The sequence below is a fragment of the Bufo gargarizans genome, chromosome 10, assembly GCF_014858855.1.
Source record: "Bufo gargarizans isolate SCDJY-AF-19 chromosome 10, ASM1485885v1, whole genome shotgun sequence".
Classification (NCBI taxonomy): domain Eukaryota; kingdom Metazoa; phylum Chordata; class Amphibia; order Anura; family Bufonidae; genus Bufo; species Bufo gargarizans.
In genome coordinates, this window is record NC_058089.1 from 38,950,824 (window position 1) to 38,968,300 (window position 17,477).

The 17,477-nt window shown below is 40.2% G+C and overlaps 1 protein-coding gene across 2 annotated transcripts in view; it reads right to left on the bottom strand.

Annotated features, from left to right (window-relative positions):
* Positions 1–17,477, bottom strand: part of LOC122920188 (pre-mRNA-processing factor 39-like) — an 84,530-nt gene that overhangs the window by 38,084 nt on the left and 28,969 nt on the right. For both annotated transcript variants that reach the window (XM_044269461.1, XM_044269462.1), the window contains exon 4: positions 8,438–8,556. In XM_044269461.1, the coding sequence (XP_044125396.1) occupies positions 8,438–8,556 (119 nt within the window). The remainder of the gene's footprint in view (positions 1–8,437; positions 8,557–17,477) is intronic.

A 17,477-nucleotide genomic window follows, 5' to 3' on the forward strand; every position in this document is an offset into this window, starting at 1 on the left:
TAGCTTCAGAAGGCTGTGCCGGCAGACATCAGCCTGACAGAGCTCTCTAGATCTGGCATAGCCGGATATTACTGCAATGCCTGCCGGTCTCATTGACTGTAATGGTATGCGGCCAGTACCTGGCAAGTACGCCGGGATTCAGCTGGACAAAAAACAGTGTTTTTTGTCCAGCTGAATCCCAGGATTTTTGCCCAGTAGTGGCCGGGTCTCCGCCGGACCCTATTATAGTCTATGGGTCCAACGGGTATTGTGTGCACTGTTTTTTGTCCGGCTGAATCCCGCATTTTGTTAAAGGAGTTGTCTCACTTCAGTAAGTGGCATTTATCATGTAGAGAAAATTAATACAAGCCACTTACTAATGTATTGTTATAACCCATATTGCTTCCTTTGCTGGCTGGATTCCTTTTTCTATCACATTATACACTGCTCGTTTTCATGCTTACAGACCACCCTGCAATCCATCAGTGGTGGACGTGCTTGCAGACTATAGGAAAAAACATCAGCCTCTCTGGTATACATTTATATTTTAATATTATGGGTTTTTTGGGATGTGGCAGTGCAAATGTGTTGTATATTTTTTTTAATTATGTGGAAAGGGGAGTGATTTGAATTTTTATATATTTTTTAACATTCATAAAAACAGATTTTTTTAAGTCCACTTAGACTATAATGAATAACCATTGCAGCCTATGGAAGGTGCGCTATGTTCCTGTTGAGCCATGCCACCTGCAGGCTTCCATAGGAACTACTGCTATGGTAGCCTCGGATCCTTCAGAGAGACCAAGGCGACCTCATGGAACAAACGCCCTCCGCCCCCTCCCCATTGTTGCATGGGAATGCGCTTCTGGCCTCAGGAGTGTTTTTTTTTCTTGTCTCCATATTCTAACACCCATAACATTTTTATTTTTTCATTGAGGCAGCTAACTGAGGGCTTGTTTTTCATGGGAAGAACAATAGGTTTAGGCCTCATGCACACAAACTTTTTTTCCCCGTTTACGTCCCGTTTTTTGCGTTCCGTATACGGACTGCAATGCGGAACCATTCATTTCAATGGATCCGCAAAAAAAACCTGAATGTACTCCGTATGCATTCCGTTTCCGTATTTCCGTTCAAAGATAGAGCATGTCCTATTATTGTCTGCATAACGGACAAGGATAGTAATGTTCTATTAGGGGCCGGATGTTTCGTTCAGCAAAAAAACGGAATGCACACGGATGTCATCCGTATTTTTTGCGGATCCGTTTTTTTGCGGACCGCAAAACACTGAAAAAGCCATATGGTCGTGTGCAATAGGCCTTACTGGTACAATGTTAGGGTACTTTTTCCAGAAGATGAGGTGACCCAAAACCTCCAGCATTGTTTTCTAATGTTCTTTTTTTATAGTGTTCAACTTGCATTATAAGTAACATGATAATTTTATAGCCTGGGTCATTACAAGTGGCAATACCAATTATGTGTAGTGTATTTTAGTTTTTCCTCAATAATAAAGGACTTGATAAGTGTAAATGAGCATCATTTATTTAACTGTAAATATTTTTTTTTTAAGTCCCGCAAGGGAACTTGAACTTACAATCCTCTGATCAATTGTAAATTACATTACAACACTTTATTGTCATGTATTTTACCTGTCAGTATTACACTGGCAGTTCCCTTTTTAGACCCTGTCTTTAGTATGTCCTTAATAGACTTCCATACACTGCAACCCAGAAGACCATGGCACCATCGAGGCCCTGCAATTGTGTTACAGGGAGTCCAATTAAGTATTGAGAGAGCCCTGTAAACTACATAGATGCCGCTTTTGCTAATGACTGTATTGTATAATATAGCTGGTACCAGCAAGCGATGGCGCCATTCATAGTGATGGAATATCCAGAAAACAAAGGATCAATTCCAGCTTCTGACGTATAAAATGGTTTGTTCTTTTTATTTGGCTTCCAAAATTTAAGATCCAACATACATCACATGGAGAGACACAAGGTAATTGTGACGAGTTTAGGGCTATAGTATTGAGCCCTTCATCAAGACAATACATAGTGCACTAAAAACAAGTACTTATATACAACACAGATAGGTTCCTCCTCCTTTTTTGATTGGCTAAAGGTCACATCCCAGGCGTTCCTGGATTAGGTAAAGGAGTCCAGCCAAATGCATGATACTAATTTGCTGCCTCCCCGCCCATGTGCTCTTGGCTGGACTCCTTTACCTAATCTGGGAACACCTGGGCCTGGAATGTGACCTTTAGCCAATCAAAAAAGGAGGAGGAACCTATCTGTGTTGTATATAAGTACTTGTTTTTAGTGCACTATGTATTGTCTTGATGAAGGGCTCAATACTATAGCCCGAAACGCGTCACAATTACCTTGCGTCTCTCCATGTTATGTATGTTGGATCTTACATTTTTGGAAGCCAAATAAAGAACAAACCATTTTATACGTCAGAAGCTGGAATTGATCCTTTGTTTTCTGGATATTCTAAATGTGGCTGGGTTCAAGCCTTATCTTCCGTGCTTTACAAGGGTGATCAGAGGTGAGAGCTGCAACTTTCTTCTTTTTCTCTATAGTGAATGAATAGCATGGCGCTGAGCAGGAAGGGGTTAATGAAAAACTGCACTTTTTGTACTTTAAGTCCTATCTAAGGGCAGCCCGTGATGCAGCAAATAATATATAATTTGTCTCCTAACTCACACCGCAGAGTCTTAGAGCATTCCTATGTGATCCAGCTTTAGCCTATCTTCCCTGCCTCCTGTTTGTGATAGTTTCTCCCTCTCGGTTGTTAAAAGCAAGAGGCAGGGGAAAGCAGTGTGAAGCTGTATCTAACAATACAGTCAGGTCTATAAATATTGGGACATCAACACAATTCTAACATTTTTGGCTCTATACACCACCACAATGGATTTAAAATGAAACAAACAAGATGTGCTTTAACTGCAGACTGTCAGCTTTTTTTTGAGGGTATTTACATCCAATCAGGTGAATAGTGTAGGAATTACAACAGTTTGCATATGTGCCTCCCACTTGTTAAGGGACCAAAAGTATTGGGACAATTAGCTTCTCAGCTGTTCCATGGCCAGGTGTGTGTTATTCCCTCATTATCCCAATTACAATGAGCAGATAAAAGGTCCAGAGTTAATTTCAAGTGTGCTATTTGCATTTCGAATCTGTTGCTGTCAACTCTCAAGATGAGATCCAAAGAGCTGTCACTATCAGTGACGCAAGCCACCATTAGGCTGAAAAAACAAAACAAACCCATCAGAGAGATAGCAAAAACATTAGGCGTGTCCAAAACAACTGTTTGGAACATTCTTAAAAAGAAGGAAAGTGCTGATAAGCTCAGCAACACCAAAAGACCCGGAAGACCACGGAAAACAACTGTGGTGGATGACCGAAGAATTCTTTCCCTGGTGAAGAAAACACCCTTCACAACAGTTGGCTAGATCAAGAACACTCTCCAGGAGGTAGGTGTATGTGTGTCAAAGTCAACAATCAAGAGAAGACTTCGCCAGAGTGAATACAGAGGGTTCACCACAAGATTTAAACCATTGGGGAGTCTCAAAAACAGGAAGGCCAGATTAGAGTTTGCCAAACGACATCAAAAAAAGCATTCACAGTTCTGGAACAACATCCTATGGACAGATGAGACCAAGATCAACTTGTACCAGAGTGATGGGAAGAGAAGAGTATGGAGAAGGAAAGGAACTGCTCATGAGCCTAAGCATACTACCTCATCAGTGAAGCATGGTGGTGGTAGTGTCATGGTGTGGGCATGTATGGCTGCCAATGGAACTGGTTCTCTTGTATTTATTGATGATGTGACTGCTGACAAAAGCAGAAGGATGAATTCTGAAGTGTTTGGGGCAATATTATCTGCTCATATTCAGCCAAATGCTTCAGAACTCATTGGACGGCGCTTCACAGTGCAGATGGACAATTACCCAAAGCATACTGCAAAAGCAACCAAAGAGTTTTTTTAAGGGAAAGAAGTGGAATGTTATGCAATGGCCAAGTCAATCACCTGACCTGAATCCGATTGAGCATGCATTTCAGTTGCTGAAGACAAAACTGAAGGGAAAATTCCCCAAGAACAAGCAGGAACTGAAGACAGTTGCAGTAGAGGCCTGGCAGAGCATCACCAGGGATGAAACCCAGCGTCTGGTGATGTCTATGCGTTCCAGACTTCAGGCTGTAATTGACTGCAAAGGATTTGCAACCAAGTATTAAAAAGTGAAAGTTTGATTTATGATGATTATTCTGTCCCATTACTTTTGGCCCCTTAACAAGTGGGAGGCACATATGCAAACTGTTGTAATTCCTACACCGTTCACCTGATGTGGATGTAAATACCCTCAAATTAAAGTTGTCAGTCTGCAGGTAAAGCACATCTTGTTCATTTCATTTCAAACCCATTGTGGTGGTGTATAGAGCCAAAAATGTTAGAATTGTGTCGATGTCCCAATATTTTTGGACCTGACTTTACATGAAGAGATAAAATCAGACTTTACATAGAAACAGACAAATAAACAAGAGGCATAAGGTCCCTGCTCACAATATATGACATAGGCTGCAATGGAAAATCTGCACCCAGCAAAGAAAAGCAGTGTGAGTCAAAGGAGCTAATCATTGAAGGAGTCATACAAAAAAAAAAAAACGAGGCACACAGAGCTGGATGGGTGAGGATGGGTCAGGAGGGGTTGGATAGAGGAGGATGGAAGTCAGCCACACACGAGAGTCTGACTTCCCGTCTACAAGATCTGGACTGGTGGTCACCTCACCCACCTGCCCATAATGAAAGGATTCAAAAAGTACTCATAGAATATTGCTGGCGAGTTAGTATTTTAGCCCCCCATCCCCCCAAAAAATACTGGAGTGTTTCTTTAAAATATTATAAAAAACAAGGTAAAAGGAGCAATTCTATTCCCAGTTTTTTTTTAAAGGACCACTTTCCATTCTTAAATATGTAATTCAAGGACTGTGATATCGTGGGAGACCACAAAATCAACTGCTCTGAGACATGGAAGTAAAGGCCCTTGAAACAAGGCGTTCATAATAATTTGCAATACTTAAAACGTATTGGAGAGCTGCTCACATAGAGCATTTTTAGCTCTGGTGGATTCAGCCTCTCCATGTATTACATGTCCAGCATGTAATACTACATTTGTATGACTGGCCATACCAGTGGATCACAGAGTTTTCTGAAGCCAAGCCTCTGAGGATCACCCGATTGCTAGGTTAGCTTCAATCAAAGAAAAAAGATCTAATTTCTCCCCTGTAAATTGCAAAGGATGCAATCCACCCACTTACATTATGGAATAGGAGTGAAAAAGATAGCCACTTGATAAGTGAGCGTGGTTAGCTTGTCGTGTTGATTTAGGCCAGATTTATCAACTGTGACTTTTCAAAAAGTTGCAAAAAATGTTACAATCTTAACTTCGGTAAAGGGTGATCGAGAAAGTGAGGTACCATCTCAAGACAAAAGGACTGGACTTGAATTAAAAGAAATGGGTGAAGAATACACAGTTTCTGCCACATAATAGCGCAATGGATTTAAGAAAACACAAGGTTTTTATCCTGTTATACCACAAGGTCTGATCTGTCGTCGTTCACACCTACATTTTTCTGAGGCAAAAGCTGTGATATTTGCATAACTACAAGTGCACCTGCCTGGTATCAATGAAATAGCACTCATGATAGAAAATAAAACAGAGTGTAAACTAAAGTCAATTTATTATAATTCATACATGAATATCAAACATTATTGAAATTACAATTAATACTGAAAATATAACTGCACAGATGAAACATCTCAGCAAAAGGGTTATTCCCAAATCTCAGCAAATCAATAGCAGAAACCCCCCTCGTGTGGCCATACCTTTTAAGTAGAATGATCAATTTGATTTATTTTTGAATATATTAGAGACACAGATGTTTAGAATTTTTGTAATATACTTTTTTAGGGAAATGTGTTTATCTTTAGTAGAAAACAACATGTAAAGAGTCTACTTAGCAATGCCCTAACTGAGTGCTGCCAAGGAGACTCCATATTCAGTGTCTGCAGACACTGAGGACAACTATGTGTAACATACAGAGGCTTCTCAGCCTGCCTCTTATCTCCCTACCCCAAGCCCATGGCTCCCTGCTGTGTCCATGTCCACGTTACCTGCTGCCACCACTAACCGCCGGCAGTTCCGCTTCTTTTGCTTTATTCCCTGGGTTTCTCTGATAGTCACTGAGTGCAGGGAATAAAGAGGAGAACGGAACTGTCAGTGCTTAGTGCTGACAGTAAGTATACAGTAACACAGCACACTTTCTGTCAGCTGAGAACACTGCGGCATTGCTCTTTTCCATATCTTCCCAGTGTATCTTTTAGTGCTGGAAAGATGGAGAGAGAAACAAGGTTGCCAAGTTCTGCGCTGACAGCAAGTGTGCTATATTACTCTAGATCTACTATTCGCTCTAATCGCCGGCAGCGGTTAGCACTGGCAGAAAGTCAGACAGGGGCACAGAAGAGATATTTAGGACACATGTAGGGAAGCAGGGACTGGTGTAGTCATAAGAGGCAGGCTGAGAAGCCTCTGTATGTTACACATAGTTGTCCTCAGTGTCTGCAGACACTGAATATGGACTCTCCTTGGCAACGCTCAGTTAGGGTCTTGCCAAGGAGACACTTTACACCCTCTTTTCTAGTAAGATGAAACATATTTTCCTAATATTCTCCAAAAATGCTTAACATCCCTTTTCCTGCATTACATTAATAATACACTGGAATAGTACATTTGTCACCCAATAAAAAAATAAATAAAAGAGCTGTGCTCATTTGTTTTTGACAGTGTCACTGAGACTTTGAATGTAGTAGGAGAGTGAATGCTCGACCACCGCTCCATTCAAACTTCTCCCAACCACTGTACATAGGAGGAATAGGGTACAGGAGCCCCTTGATCTGGTGACTGGTGGGGTCCCTGCTGCGCCCCCACCAATCTAGCATTTATCAACTATAAAATTCATAGTTGATAAATTCTTCTGGTTGGAATATCCCTTTTATACGGTCCTGGAGAAGAAAATCTTGTTAACGCACACAAAACAGAACACAGTAAAGAAAAAATAATCTTATCACTTGATATTTCATTTATTTAGTACATAAAATTATGAAGAAACTTAAAGGATAACTGTCGTATTTTTTTAAAAAAATTTGGGGAGTATTGGATTGTGGTGATTAATATCTCCTTGGTGGCCTAATTTCAACCTTTCACTGTGCATTCAATTACCCCTTAATTCCACATTTTTGTTCCCTGTACTGCCTATTTTTACCTGTGCTTAAAATCAGGTTGCTAGGCATGATCCGTCTATCTGTCCTTGCTTGCAAGGTCAGATTACAGACAGCCAGGGACTGTAAGTAAATGATTAAAGCCAGGTCCTCCCCAGCAGCTGATAACAGTGCCTGGGCTGTGTGCACTTCTCCCTGTCCCTGCGCTTGGGAGACGCTCCCTCACTCAGCAGAGCTGGAGAATGCAGAGTTGAAGCAGCGCAGACCAGGGAAGGGAGATCTGCCGTCTGCTCAGTGTATAAATGAAAGCAACATGTGGTAAGAGGACCCCTTTGTGCTGCAGGAGATTAACCCTTTAGGGGGGAGGGCTCTGGTTACTGACACTTTTGGGGGGCTATTGTTACTGGCTAGCGAGGGCAGGCAGGATTAGCCTTAGGGTGAGGGCAGTGGCGGCCATCTTAACTGAATAGTGAAATTGCAGTTTTATGCAGACTGGTTGCTAAGGGCTGAATCTTATTAAATATGGGGTAAGTCAGTCTAAAAGTAACTGATTCTGGAATATCATGTTATTAGTAACTACATATATGAAAATTTAAATTAGGGTCTAAATGTGACAGTTATCCTTTAAAGGGGTTTCCCACCTTTGACATGTATATCAGGATACGCCATACATGTCTGACACATACAGATCGCCATGTCTGGGACCTACAGCTCTCTCATTTCTATGGGAGTTGCAACCTATGACATAAATGTCTGAGATGGGATTTTCCAATCTTAATGTCTCCACCAATTCCCACACTGGTACATTTTCAGCTTCCTTAATTGCAGAGGTCATCATGGTCCTTCACTACTTGGGATGTCAGATAACACTGCAATCAGTGCATGAAGCAAAGACATGAGAATTGCCCAGTTAGAAGAACAATGGAGCCCACTTTTGAAAGGGACTAAAGCTTCATTCATACCACTTTGGGTCACAATGCCGGTGCATGCAGAGTCTAAATGGTGAGCAACCAACAAATGAATATTGTGCAGGATGGGAATCTCAATCACTCACATTTATACAAAAAAGGAAAAGAAATTAGAAATCCAACCAACTTCATTCAGCCATTCATGCTATTTATAGCATATATATATATATGTGTATACATACACACACATTAGTAGAATCATTTTCTCTTACCCTCGTAACTTCTCATCAGAATTCGGCAGTTTCGTATTCACTTTCTTTAACAAGAATAAGATGTAGCTTGTCCACAAGGCCACATTCAGTGGGTTTGACTTCACGGCACGAGTAAAGATCTGCACAAACCAGACACATTAGTAATCCTGCACTGGAGTTAGCGAATATATTGTCTCACTCCAATATCCACTATTCCTTCAAGAAAGTGGAAATACACATTTCTCCCCTTACTGTGGGAAACGGCAGGGAAATAAACAGCTACAGGAGCGAAAATAGAAATCAAATTAAAAGAAAAAAAAAAATGAAACCACAATTGTATAAAAAAAATTTAAGTTGGCATTTTCTCAAATAAAAATGACAAAAAACGACTTTATATTTTCCATACTGAAAACTGATATGTGACTGCAGTCACCTAACTTCCCCTTATTTTGCAATGAAGATGATCCAGGAACCTGATATATGGGGAGATGCTGGACTGGGTCTTTCAAGTGCCCGTCTCACAAAATAGTCTACCAGGGAAAAACTAAATTTTTTACTCATGCACCCAGCAAAATCACCTATTTGGGCAAGGAAAAAAAAAATAATCACAGGTTCAGGGAGAGCAAAAGAGGCTCTCTCCAGAGATGGATCCATGGATCTCAGCTTCACGTATGATATTGGAAGGGTGGGATAAAATTCAACAAAACCTTTTTTTCGGGTGGTCTTAGGCTTTAAGATTTGAATGACCAAATATTTTAAAACTTGCCTTTCCGCTTCCAGCTGCGTCAGATCTTTAGGATCGCCATCTTCATTGCAGGTGATTGTATACAAGACTTCATGACTAGGATCATGTTCAGATCAGCAGCTCCTTGCTGAGGTTTTAAACAAACTCATTCTGGAGAGAATTCTGATCTCTCCATTCAGATTGAGCCACCCTATGTACTCTATGAACACGTAGTCTTAATCCTTGGTGCCCCTGACTACCAAACATTCAGTAGACAAACTAAGGGGATATGTAGGAAAGATGCCCACTGTCTATGCTAATCTACCAGTCTCCATCCCTGTATACTGGGTCTTTGACCAATTTCCTGATAATTTAGCATTTTTGCCAGAATGGCAGACCATTGAGTTCTAGATAAAAAGACATTCAAACTGAATGCCAAACTACAGTAGAACTCCAAATAAATGAAAGCTGGGAATCTAATATATATTAAGCTTTAATTTATTGAAACTCAGAGCATTATTGTCCTATATCAGTAATTGTTAAAAGAATCAATAATTTACAACATATCCATTAAAAATGTCTCCACTGACATAACGAAAAATAATGATTCCCACCCTCTGTAAAGCTCATTCACGTGCAGGTCCATCTCCATCTAAAAGTCACACTTCACATTCAGCCATGGCTGAGATACGTCTAGTGTGCGCACACATACACCTTGCTCACCCAGCCATTCTCATGGTCTAAGATTTCTACGATTACTTTTTCATGCAAAAACTGTTTTGGCCTCAAAAGCGCAAAAAATAAAAACCTCAGCCTTTTTTTTTTTTACATTTTGCTTTAATAAAAGTCTTGTTTTAACGTCTTCTTTCTTTTGGCTCCAGAGCTGTGCGATAACGGCAGAAGTGATCCTGAGGCGCAACACTGGAGATGAAGAGGTTTGGGTCATTTCCGCAGTCTGTTGTTCCTCTTCTCTGGAATCTATTTTCAGAGCGTCCACGGTGGAAGTCTGAATACATTTCTCATACCCTCCTCTTTCAACATTCGGGAACAGATCCCTTTAGTACATCAGCTGTTAACGTCTTGCCTCTTGTCTACCTCCCAACCAGTTCTCTATATTCTACCAATAATCTAAGGTTAACATCGTCCATAATCTGAACGTCTCACTCCCATCTCCAGGATTTTTTTTATTTTATTGTGGTGCCAACCCTTTGCCAGTAAGCGGAAGTCCAACTTTTGCAGAGGTGTAGTGACCCTCAGTCTGCTTCGAAGCCCCATATGCACTAGGATTTGCTGAACTTTTGTTTTCGACACACGTCTGGTAGCCCCCTGGTTCATTTTAGGGGTGAGCTGCTCCATGTAGCGGGTCAGTCTGCCATAGTGCACATTCGCAGCTGACGTTCCCCTCTCACATCAATGGCATCTGGTGTTCTGCAGTTTCCACATTACTTATTCACAACAATTAAATTTGTCCACTCACTTTACACTTTCACCGCAGCAGCATGAGAACAGTTCACAAACTGCGAGCTATCAGTAATATTGCCACCTTTGGCCTAATAGCCAATCATCATCCTTTTCTGCAACTCTGATAAATCGCCCCTTTACCTATGACAGCTCGGAGGGATGTGTGCGCAGACAGCCTATCGCACATCTTATATACCCACCAAGCCAGCTCACCACACGTGACTTCCTTCATGAGCTACATGCTGCCAATGTCAAAAGTAAAAAATATATAGAAAAAAGGAGCGTCAGTTTAAGAAAACAAGTAGATAGAGTACAGAAGGGAAAAGAGGTAGACAATGTGAGGCGCCAAGGAGTATCAAAGTAGAGACCAAGACTGAAGCCAATGTCAGAAGGCTGCTCACACTACAGGGCTCTGACTAGCAGACCGTGATATAGGAGTGAGAAGACAAAAACGATCAGTGGAGCGCCAGATGACAGATAATGGGGCACATAACCAATCTAGGGGGTGATTAATCCTGGAATGGATATTATAATGATAAAATAAAATAAAAATGTGGTGTTATTACACCTGATTCTATGAGTGCACGTACTCAATAGAGACAATAATATATAGATAATGTTGTTTACACAAAATTGTGCTCTAAATAATGAAAGCGTGCATCCATACGGATTTTTACTCACTTCACCAGGGGGGGGGAGGCGCAAGATAAAGCACAAGACACTTGACGCCATAGAACCCTGCACTCGCCGAGATCGCCTGTAGAATGTTAGATATCCTCGCGGTCCTTCAGATAGATGACCCGGTGGACTCCAATAATTAAGCAAGGTTTCTCTAATAACTGAATTAGCTCAACGCGTTTCGGGGTTATTATAAATCCCTTCTTCAGGAGCAATAGAATAACATATAACATACAGCGGTTTATATACAACAAAATAGGTTTGAACTCCGAAAAGGGCGCCAAAGAGTGTACACATTACGTCACTTCCAGTGCCGGAAGTGATGCGTTCCACCGTGGAACGCATTTATTCTATTAGATATAGGAATCGTGGTTGTAAATATTATAGAAGGGCTAGTTGATGTTGCCCATAGCCTACTGCTTACCATCTGGAAGAGGCAGGGGAAAAGTACAGAGAGGACAAGCGCATCTAGGTTGCGCTCCACTGATGCGGCCGCGCACCGGAAGTGAGCTCACTTCCGGCCCGTGGACCGCACAGCTGGAACGCATCCAACGCGATGAAGAATCCTATAGAGGCGTGGAGCGCACATGTGGGTCAACAGCTCTCCTAGGCAGAATATATGTATACAGCACAATGTATTAAATATAAATTACATGTTTTTGGGGATATATATATTGACAACTCTATCTACATAACGAATTATAAGGGAATTTAAAAACTACAACAGATATGCAAAGAAGGGGAAATTCACAGGACCAACACATACATTTTATATAAATATAAATATAATTGTAAACAGGTACATGCATAGATGTATATATACATATAGACCTAGATAAAATGCAAAATATGGATAAAAAAAATAAATATATATATATATAAATAATAATAATAAATATAAAAATAAAGAGAAATAAAAATAGAAATAATTAATAATAATAAACACCCATATAAATATGGATATCAAAATAGAAGAAAAAATAAAAAAATATAACAATGACCTGTGCATATACCATGCTCCAAGTTACAAAAAATTCTGGCTTTACAAGTACTGTTAGTTGGCTCGTGCGCACACGTGTATCCCCATATATATATATATATATATATATATATATATATATATATATATATACACACATACATACAGACGTGGACAAAATTGTTGGTACCCTTTGGTCAATGAAAGAAAAAGTCACAATGGTCACAGAAATAACTTTAATCTGACAAAAGTAATAATAAATTAAAATTCTATAAATGTTAACCAATGAAAGTCAGACATTGTTTTTCAACCATGCTTCAACAGAATTATGTAAAAAAATAAACTCATGAAACAGGCATGGACAAAAATGATGGTACCCCTAGAAAACACAGAACATAATGTGACCAAAGGGACATGTTAATTCAAGGTGTGTCCACTAATTAGCATCACAGGTGTCTACAACCTTGTAATCAGCCATTGGGCCTATATATATGGCTCCAGGTAATCACTGTGTTGTTTGGTGATATGGTGTGTACCACACTCGACATGGACCAGAGGAAGCAAAGGAAAGAGCTGTCTCAAGAGATCAGAAAGAAAATTATAGACAAGCATGTTAAAGGTAAAGGCTATAAGACCATCTCCAAGCAACTAGATGTTCCTGTGAGTACAGTTGCACATATTATTCATAAGTTTAAGATCCATGGGACTGTAGCCAACCTCCCTGGACGTGGCCGCAGGAGGAAAATTGATGACAAATCTAAGAGACGGATAATCCGAATGGTAACAAAAGAGCCTAGAAAGACTTCTAAAGAGATTCAAGGTGAACTTCATGCTCAAGGAACATCAGTGTCAGATCGCACCATCCGTCGTTGTTTGAGCCAAAGTGGACTACATGGGAGACGACCAAGGAGGACACCATTGTTGAAAACGAATCATAAAAAAGCAAGACTGGAATATGCCAAACTACATGTTGACAAGCCACAAAGCTTCTGGGAGAATGTCCTGTGGACAGATGAGACAAAAATCGAAGTTTTTGCCAAGGCACATCAGCTGTATGTTCACAGACGAAAAAATGAAGCATATCAAGAAAAGAACACTGTCCCTACTGTGAAACATGGAGGAGGCTCTGTTATGTTCTGGGGCTGCTTTGCTGCGTCTGGCACAGGGTGTCTTGAATCTGTGCAGGGTACAATGAAATCTCAAGACTATCAAGGAATTCTAGAGAGAAATGTACTAGCCAGTGTCAGAAAGCTTGGTCTCAGTCGCAGGTCATGGGTCTTGCAACAGGACAATGACCCAAAACACACCGCTAAAAACACCCAAGAATGGCTAAGAGGAAAAAATTGGACTATTCTAAAGTGGCCTTCTATGAGCCCTGACCTCAATCCTATTGAGCATCTTTGGAAGGAGCTGAAACATGCAGTCTGGAAAAGGCACCCTTCAAACCGGACACAACTGGAGCAGTTTGCTCATGAGGAGTGGGCCAAAATACCTGCTGAGAGGTGCAGATGTCTCATTGACAGTTACAGGAAGCGTTTGATTGCAGTGATTGCCTCAAAAGGTTGCGCAACAAAATATTAAGTTAGGGGTACCATCATTTTTGTCCATGCCTGTTTCATGAGTTTATTTTTTTACATAATTCTGTTGAAGCATGGTTGAAAAACAATGTCTGACTTTCATTGGTTAACATTTATAGAATTTTAATTTATTATTACTTTTGTCAGATTAAAGTTATTTCTGTGACCATTGTGACTTTTTCTTTCATTGACCAAAGGGTACCAACAATTTTGTCCACGTCTGTATATACACAAGTACATACACGTGGGCAGGCCCATCATATACCCATGTGTACATACATGGACCACAAAACATATATATATATATACAGATAAGACCAATAATATAATAAAAAATGATCATATATATATAAAAAAAAGTATACATGAAAGATAATAAATATAACATATAGATATGTAAAATATATATGGAATATAACATATATATAACATATCTACAACCACACACGTATAGAATTATCATGCCAGTTGCAGTAATATCTCCATACTTTCGACTACACGGCTATGGACTACCCTCCAAGTTGTAGCAAATCTTTGGTCTGCTTCAAAATTTTGTTGGAACTTAAAGGACGCAGATTATTGACAGGATACATCCAGTATATCGGGAATTTAATAGTGACTGTATGCCAAACTCTTGTTTAGGCCAAAGGGGGGAAGTGAATTGAACCAATAAATCCAGTACATTTCTTGTCTGCACAGCTGGGAAAAAGATTGTGGTATTAAATCTATGGGGGTTAGTATTAATCCCGTGTAGTCACCAGCATGTGCTTCAGAGAAATGTCTGGACACTCCATGTTTGAGGTAATGTCGTTGGATGTTAGAGCGGTGGTTGTTAAGCCTTTCCCTTAGTGTTTGTGTTGTTCTGCCAATGTATTGTAGGCCACAAGGGCACTCCAACATATAGATGACCCATCTGGAGTTGCAGTTCATATGATGTTTTAAGGGAATGGATTCTTTAGGCTACTTTCACACCTGCGTTCAGGTGTCCGCTCGTGAGCTCCGTTTGAAGGGGCTCACAAGCGGCCCTGAACGCAGCCGTCTGGCCCTAATGCATTCTCAGTGGAGGCGGATCCACTGAGAATGCATCCGCCTGCCAGCGCTCAGCCTCCGCTCCGCTCAGTGAGCGGACACCTGAACGCTGCAAGCAGCGTTCGGGTGTCCGCCTGGCCGTGCGGAGGCGAGCGGATCCGTTCCGACTTACAATGTAAGTCAATGGGGACGGATCCGCTTGAAGATGACACCATATGGCTCAATCTTCAAGCGGATCCGTCCCCCATTGACTTTCAATGTAAAGTCTGAACGGATCCGCTCAGGCTACTTTCACACTTAGAAAATTTTTCTAAGTTCTAATGCAGACGGATCCGTTCTGAACGGAGCCACCGTCTGCATTAATATGATAGTGTTGAAAACAGTGACTGTATTTAGATTGTCAGAAATGTTACGGCAGCACAGACAACGTTTGGACCCACACTTGAAGGATCCTTGAGGTAGACTTATGGATTCTTCAATTTTCTTACCAGAATTCTGAATGGTTAGTTTAGGATAGGAGGGTGCCAATAGATTTTTGAGGGTAAATGCAGACGAGAAATGTACTGGATTTATTGGTTCAATTCACTTCCCCCCTTTGGCCTAAACAAGAGTTTGGAATACAGTCACTATTAAATTCCCGATATACTGGATGTATCCTGTCAATAATCTGCGTCCTTCAAGTTCCAACAAAATTTAGAAGCACACCAAGGATTAGCTTCAACTTGGAGGGTAGTCCATAGCTGTCTAGTAGAAACTATGGAGATATGAATGCAACTGGCATGATAATTCTATACGTGTGTGGTTGTAGATATGTTATATATATGTTATATTCCATATATATTTGACATATCTATATGTTATATTAATTTTCTTTCACGTATCCGTATACTATATATATATATATATAATGACTTTTTGTTGTAAAGCCAGAATTTTTAGTAACTTGGAGCATTGTATATGCACAGGTCATTGTTATATTTTTTTTATTTTTTCATCTATTATTGTTTATTATTATTCATTATTTCTATTTTTATTTTCAGTTTATTTTTATATTTAATATATATATATATATATTTTTTATCTATTTTTATCCATATTTTTCATTTTATCTAGCTCTATATGTAGATATACATCTATGCATGTACCTGTTTACAATTATATTTATATAACATGTATGTGTTGGTCCTGTGAATTTCCCCCTTTTTGCATATCTGTTGTAGTTTTTAAATTACCTTAAAATTCGTTATGTAGATAGTGTTGTGAATATATATCCCCCAAAACATGTACGGTAATTTATATTTAATACATTGTGCTGTATACATATATTCTGCCTAGGAGAGCTGTTGACCCGCATGTGCGCTCCACGCCTCTATAGGATTCTTCATCGCGTCGGATGCGTTCCAGCTGTGTGGTCCACGGGCCGGAAGTGAGCTCACTTCCGGTGCGCGGCCGCATCAGTGGAGCGCAACCTAGATGCGCTTGTCCTCTCTGTACTTTTCCCCTGCCTCTTCCAGATGGTAAGCAGTAGGCTATGGGCAACATCAACTAGCCCTTCTATAATATCTACAACCACGATTCCTATATCTAATAGAATAAATGCGTTCCACGGTGGAACGCATCACTTCCGGCACCGGAAGTGACGTAATGTGTACACTCTTTGGCGCCCTTTTCGAAGTTCAAACCTATTTTGTTGTATGTTATTCTATTGCTCCTGAAGAAGGGATTTATAATAACCCCGAAACGCGTTGAGCTGATTCAGTTATTAAAAGAACCTTGCTTAATTATTGGAGTCCACCGGGTCATCTAACAGTCTACAGGCGATCTCGGCGAGGGGGGTTCTATGGCATCAAGTGTCTTGTGCTTTATCTTGCGCCTCCCCCCGGTGAAGTGAGTAAAAATCCGTATGGATGCACGCTTTCATTATTTAGAGCATAATTTTGTGTAAGTAACATTGTTATCTATATATTATTGTCTCTATTGAGTACGTGCACTCATAGAATCAGGTGTAATAACACCACATTTTATTTTTATTTTATCATTATAATATCCATTCCGGGATTAATCACCCCCTAGACTGGCGCTCCACTGATCGTTTTTGTCTTCTCACTCATATACCAATGTCAAAAGTAGGAAGTGGTCAGAATAATGTGACTCTGCTGTGTATATAAAGATTAAGAAAACTGCAAAGAATGTCATATTTCAATAGCTTGTAACTATTTATCTGAAAACTTGATAAAATAATTATTGTTGCAAAGTTACTTAAGTATGATTTTTTTTTTTTTATGCCAGGTTTTGAAAAGTATTACCCCATGTACAGTATTACTGTAGTTTTTTAAAAAAAAAATTATTTCCTCCTCATTTAAAAGGGGTTTTCCGTGACCAGAATGTCAATGATTTATTCCCAGGATAGGTCAAAAATAATGACTGTGTGGGTCTGCCTCCTGGCACCCTTGACATTCAACTAGAATGGGCACGGTACCAAGCACAGGCACTACACAATGTACACTGCTGTGCTTGGTGTACTCTGAAGAGACCACAGCACTCATCCGAGCACTGCGGCACCTTCAAACAGGTGACCAGTGGGGGTGCCAGGTGTCAGACTCCCACTAATCT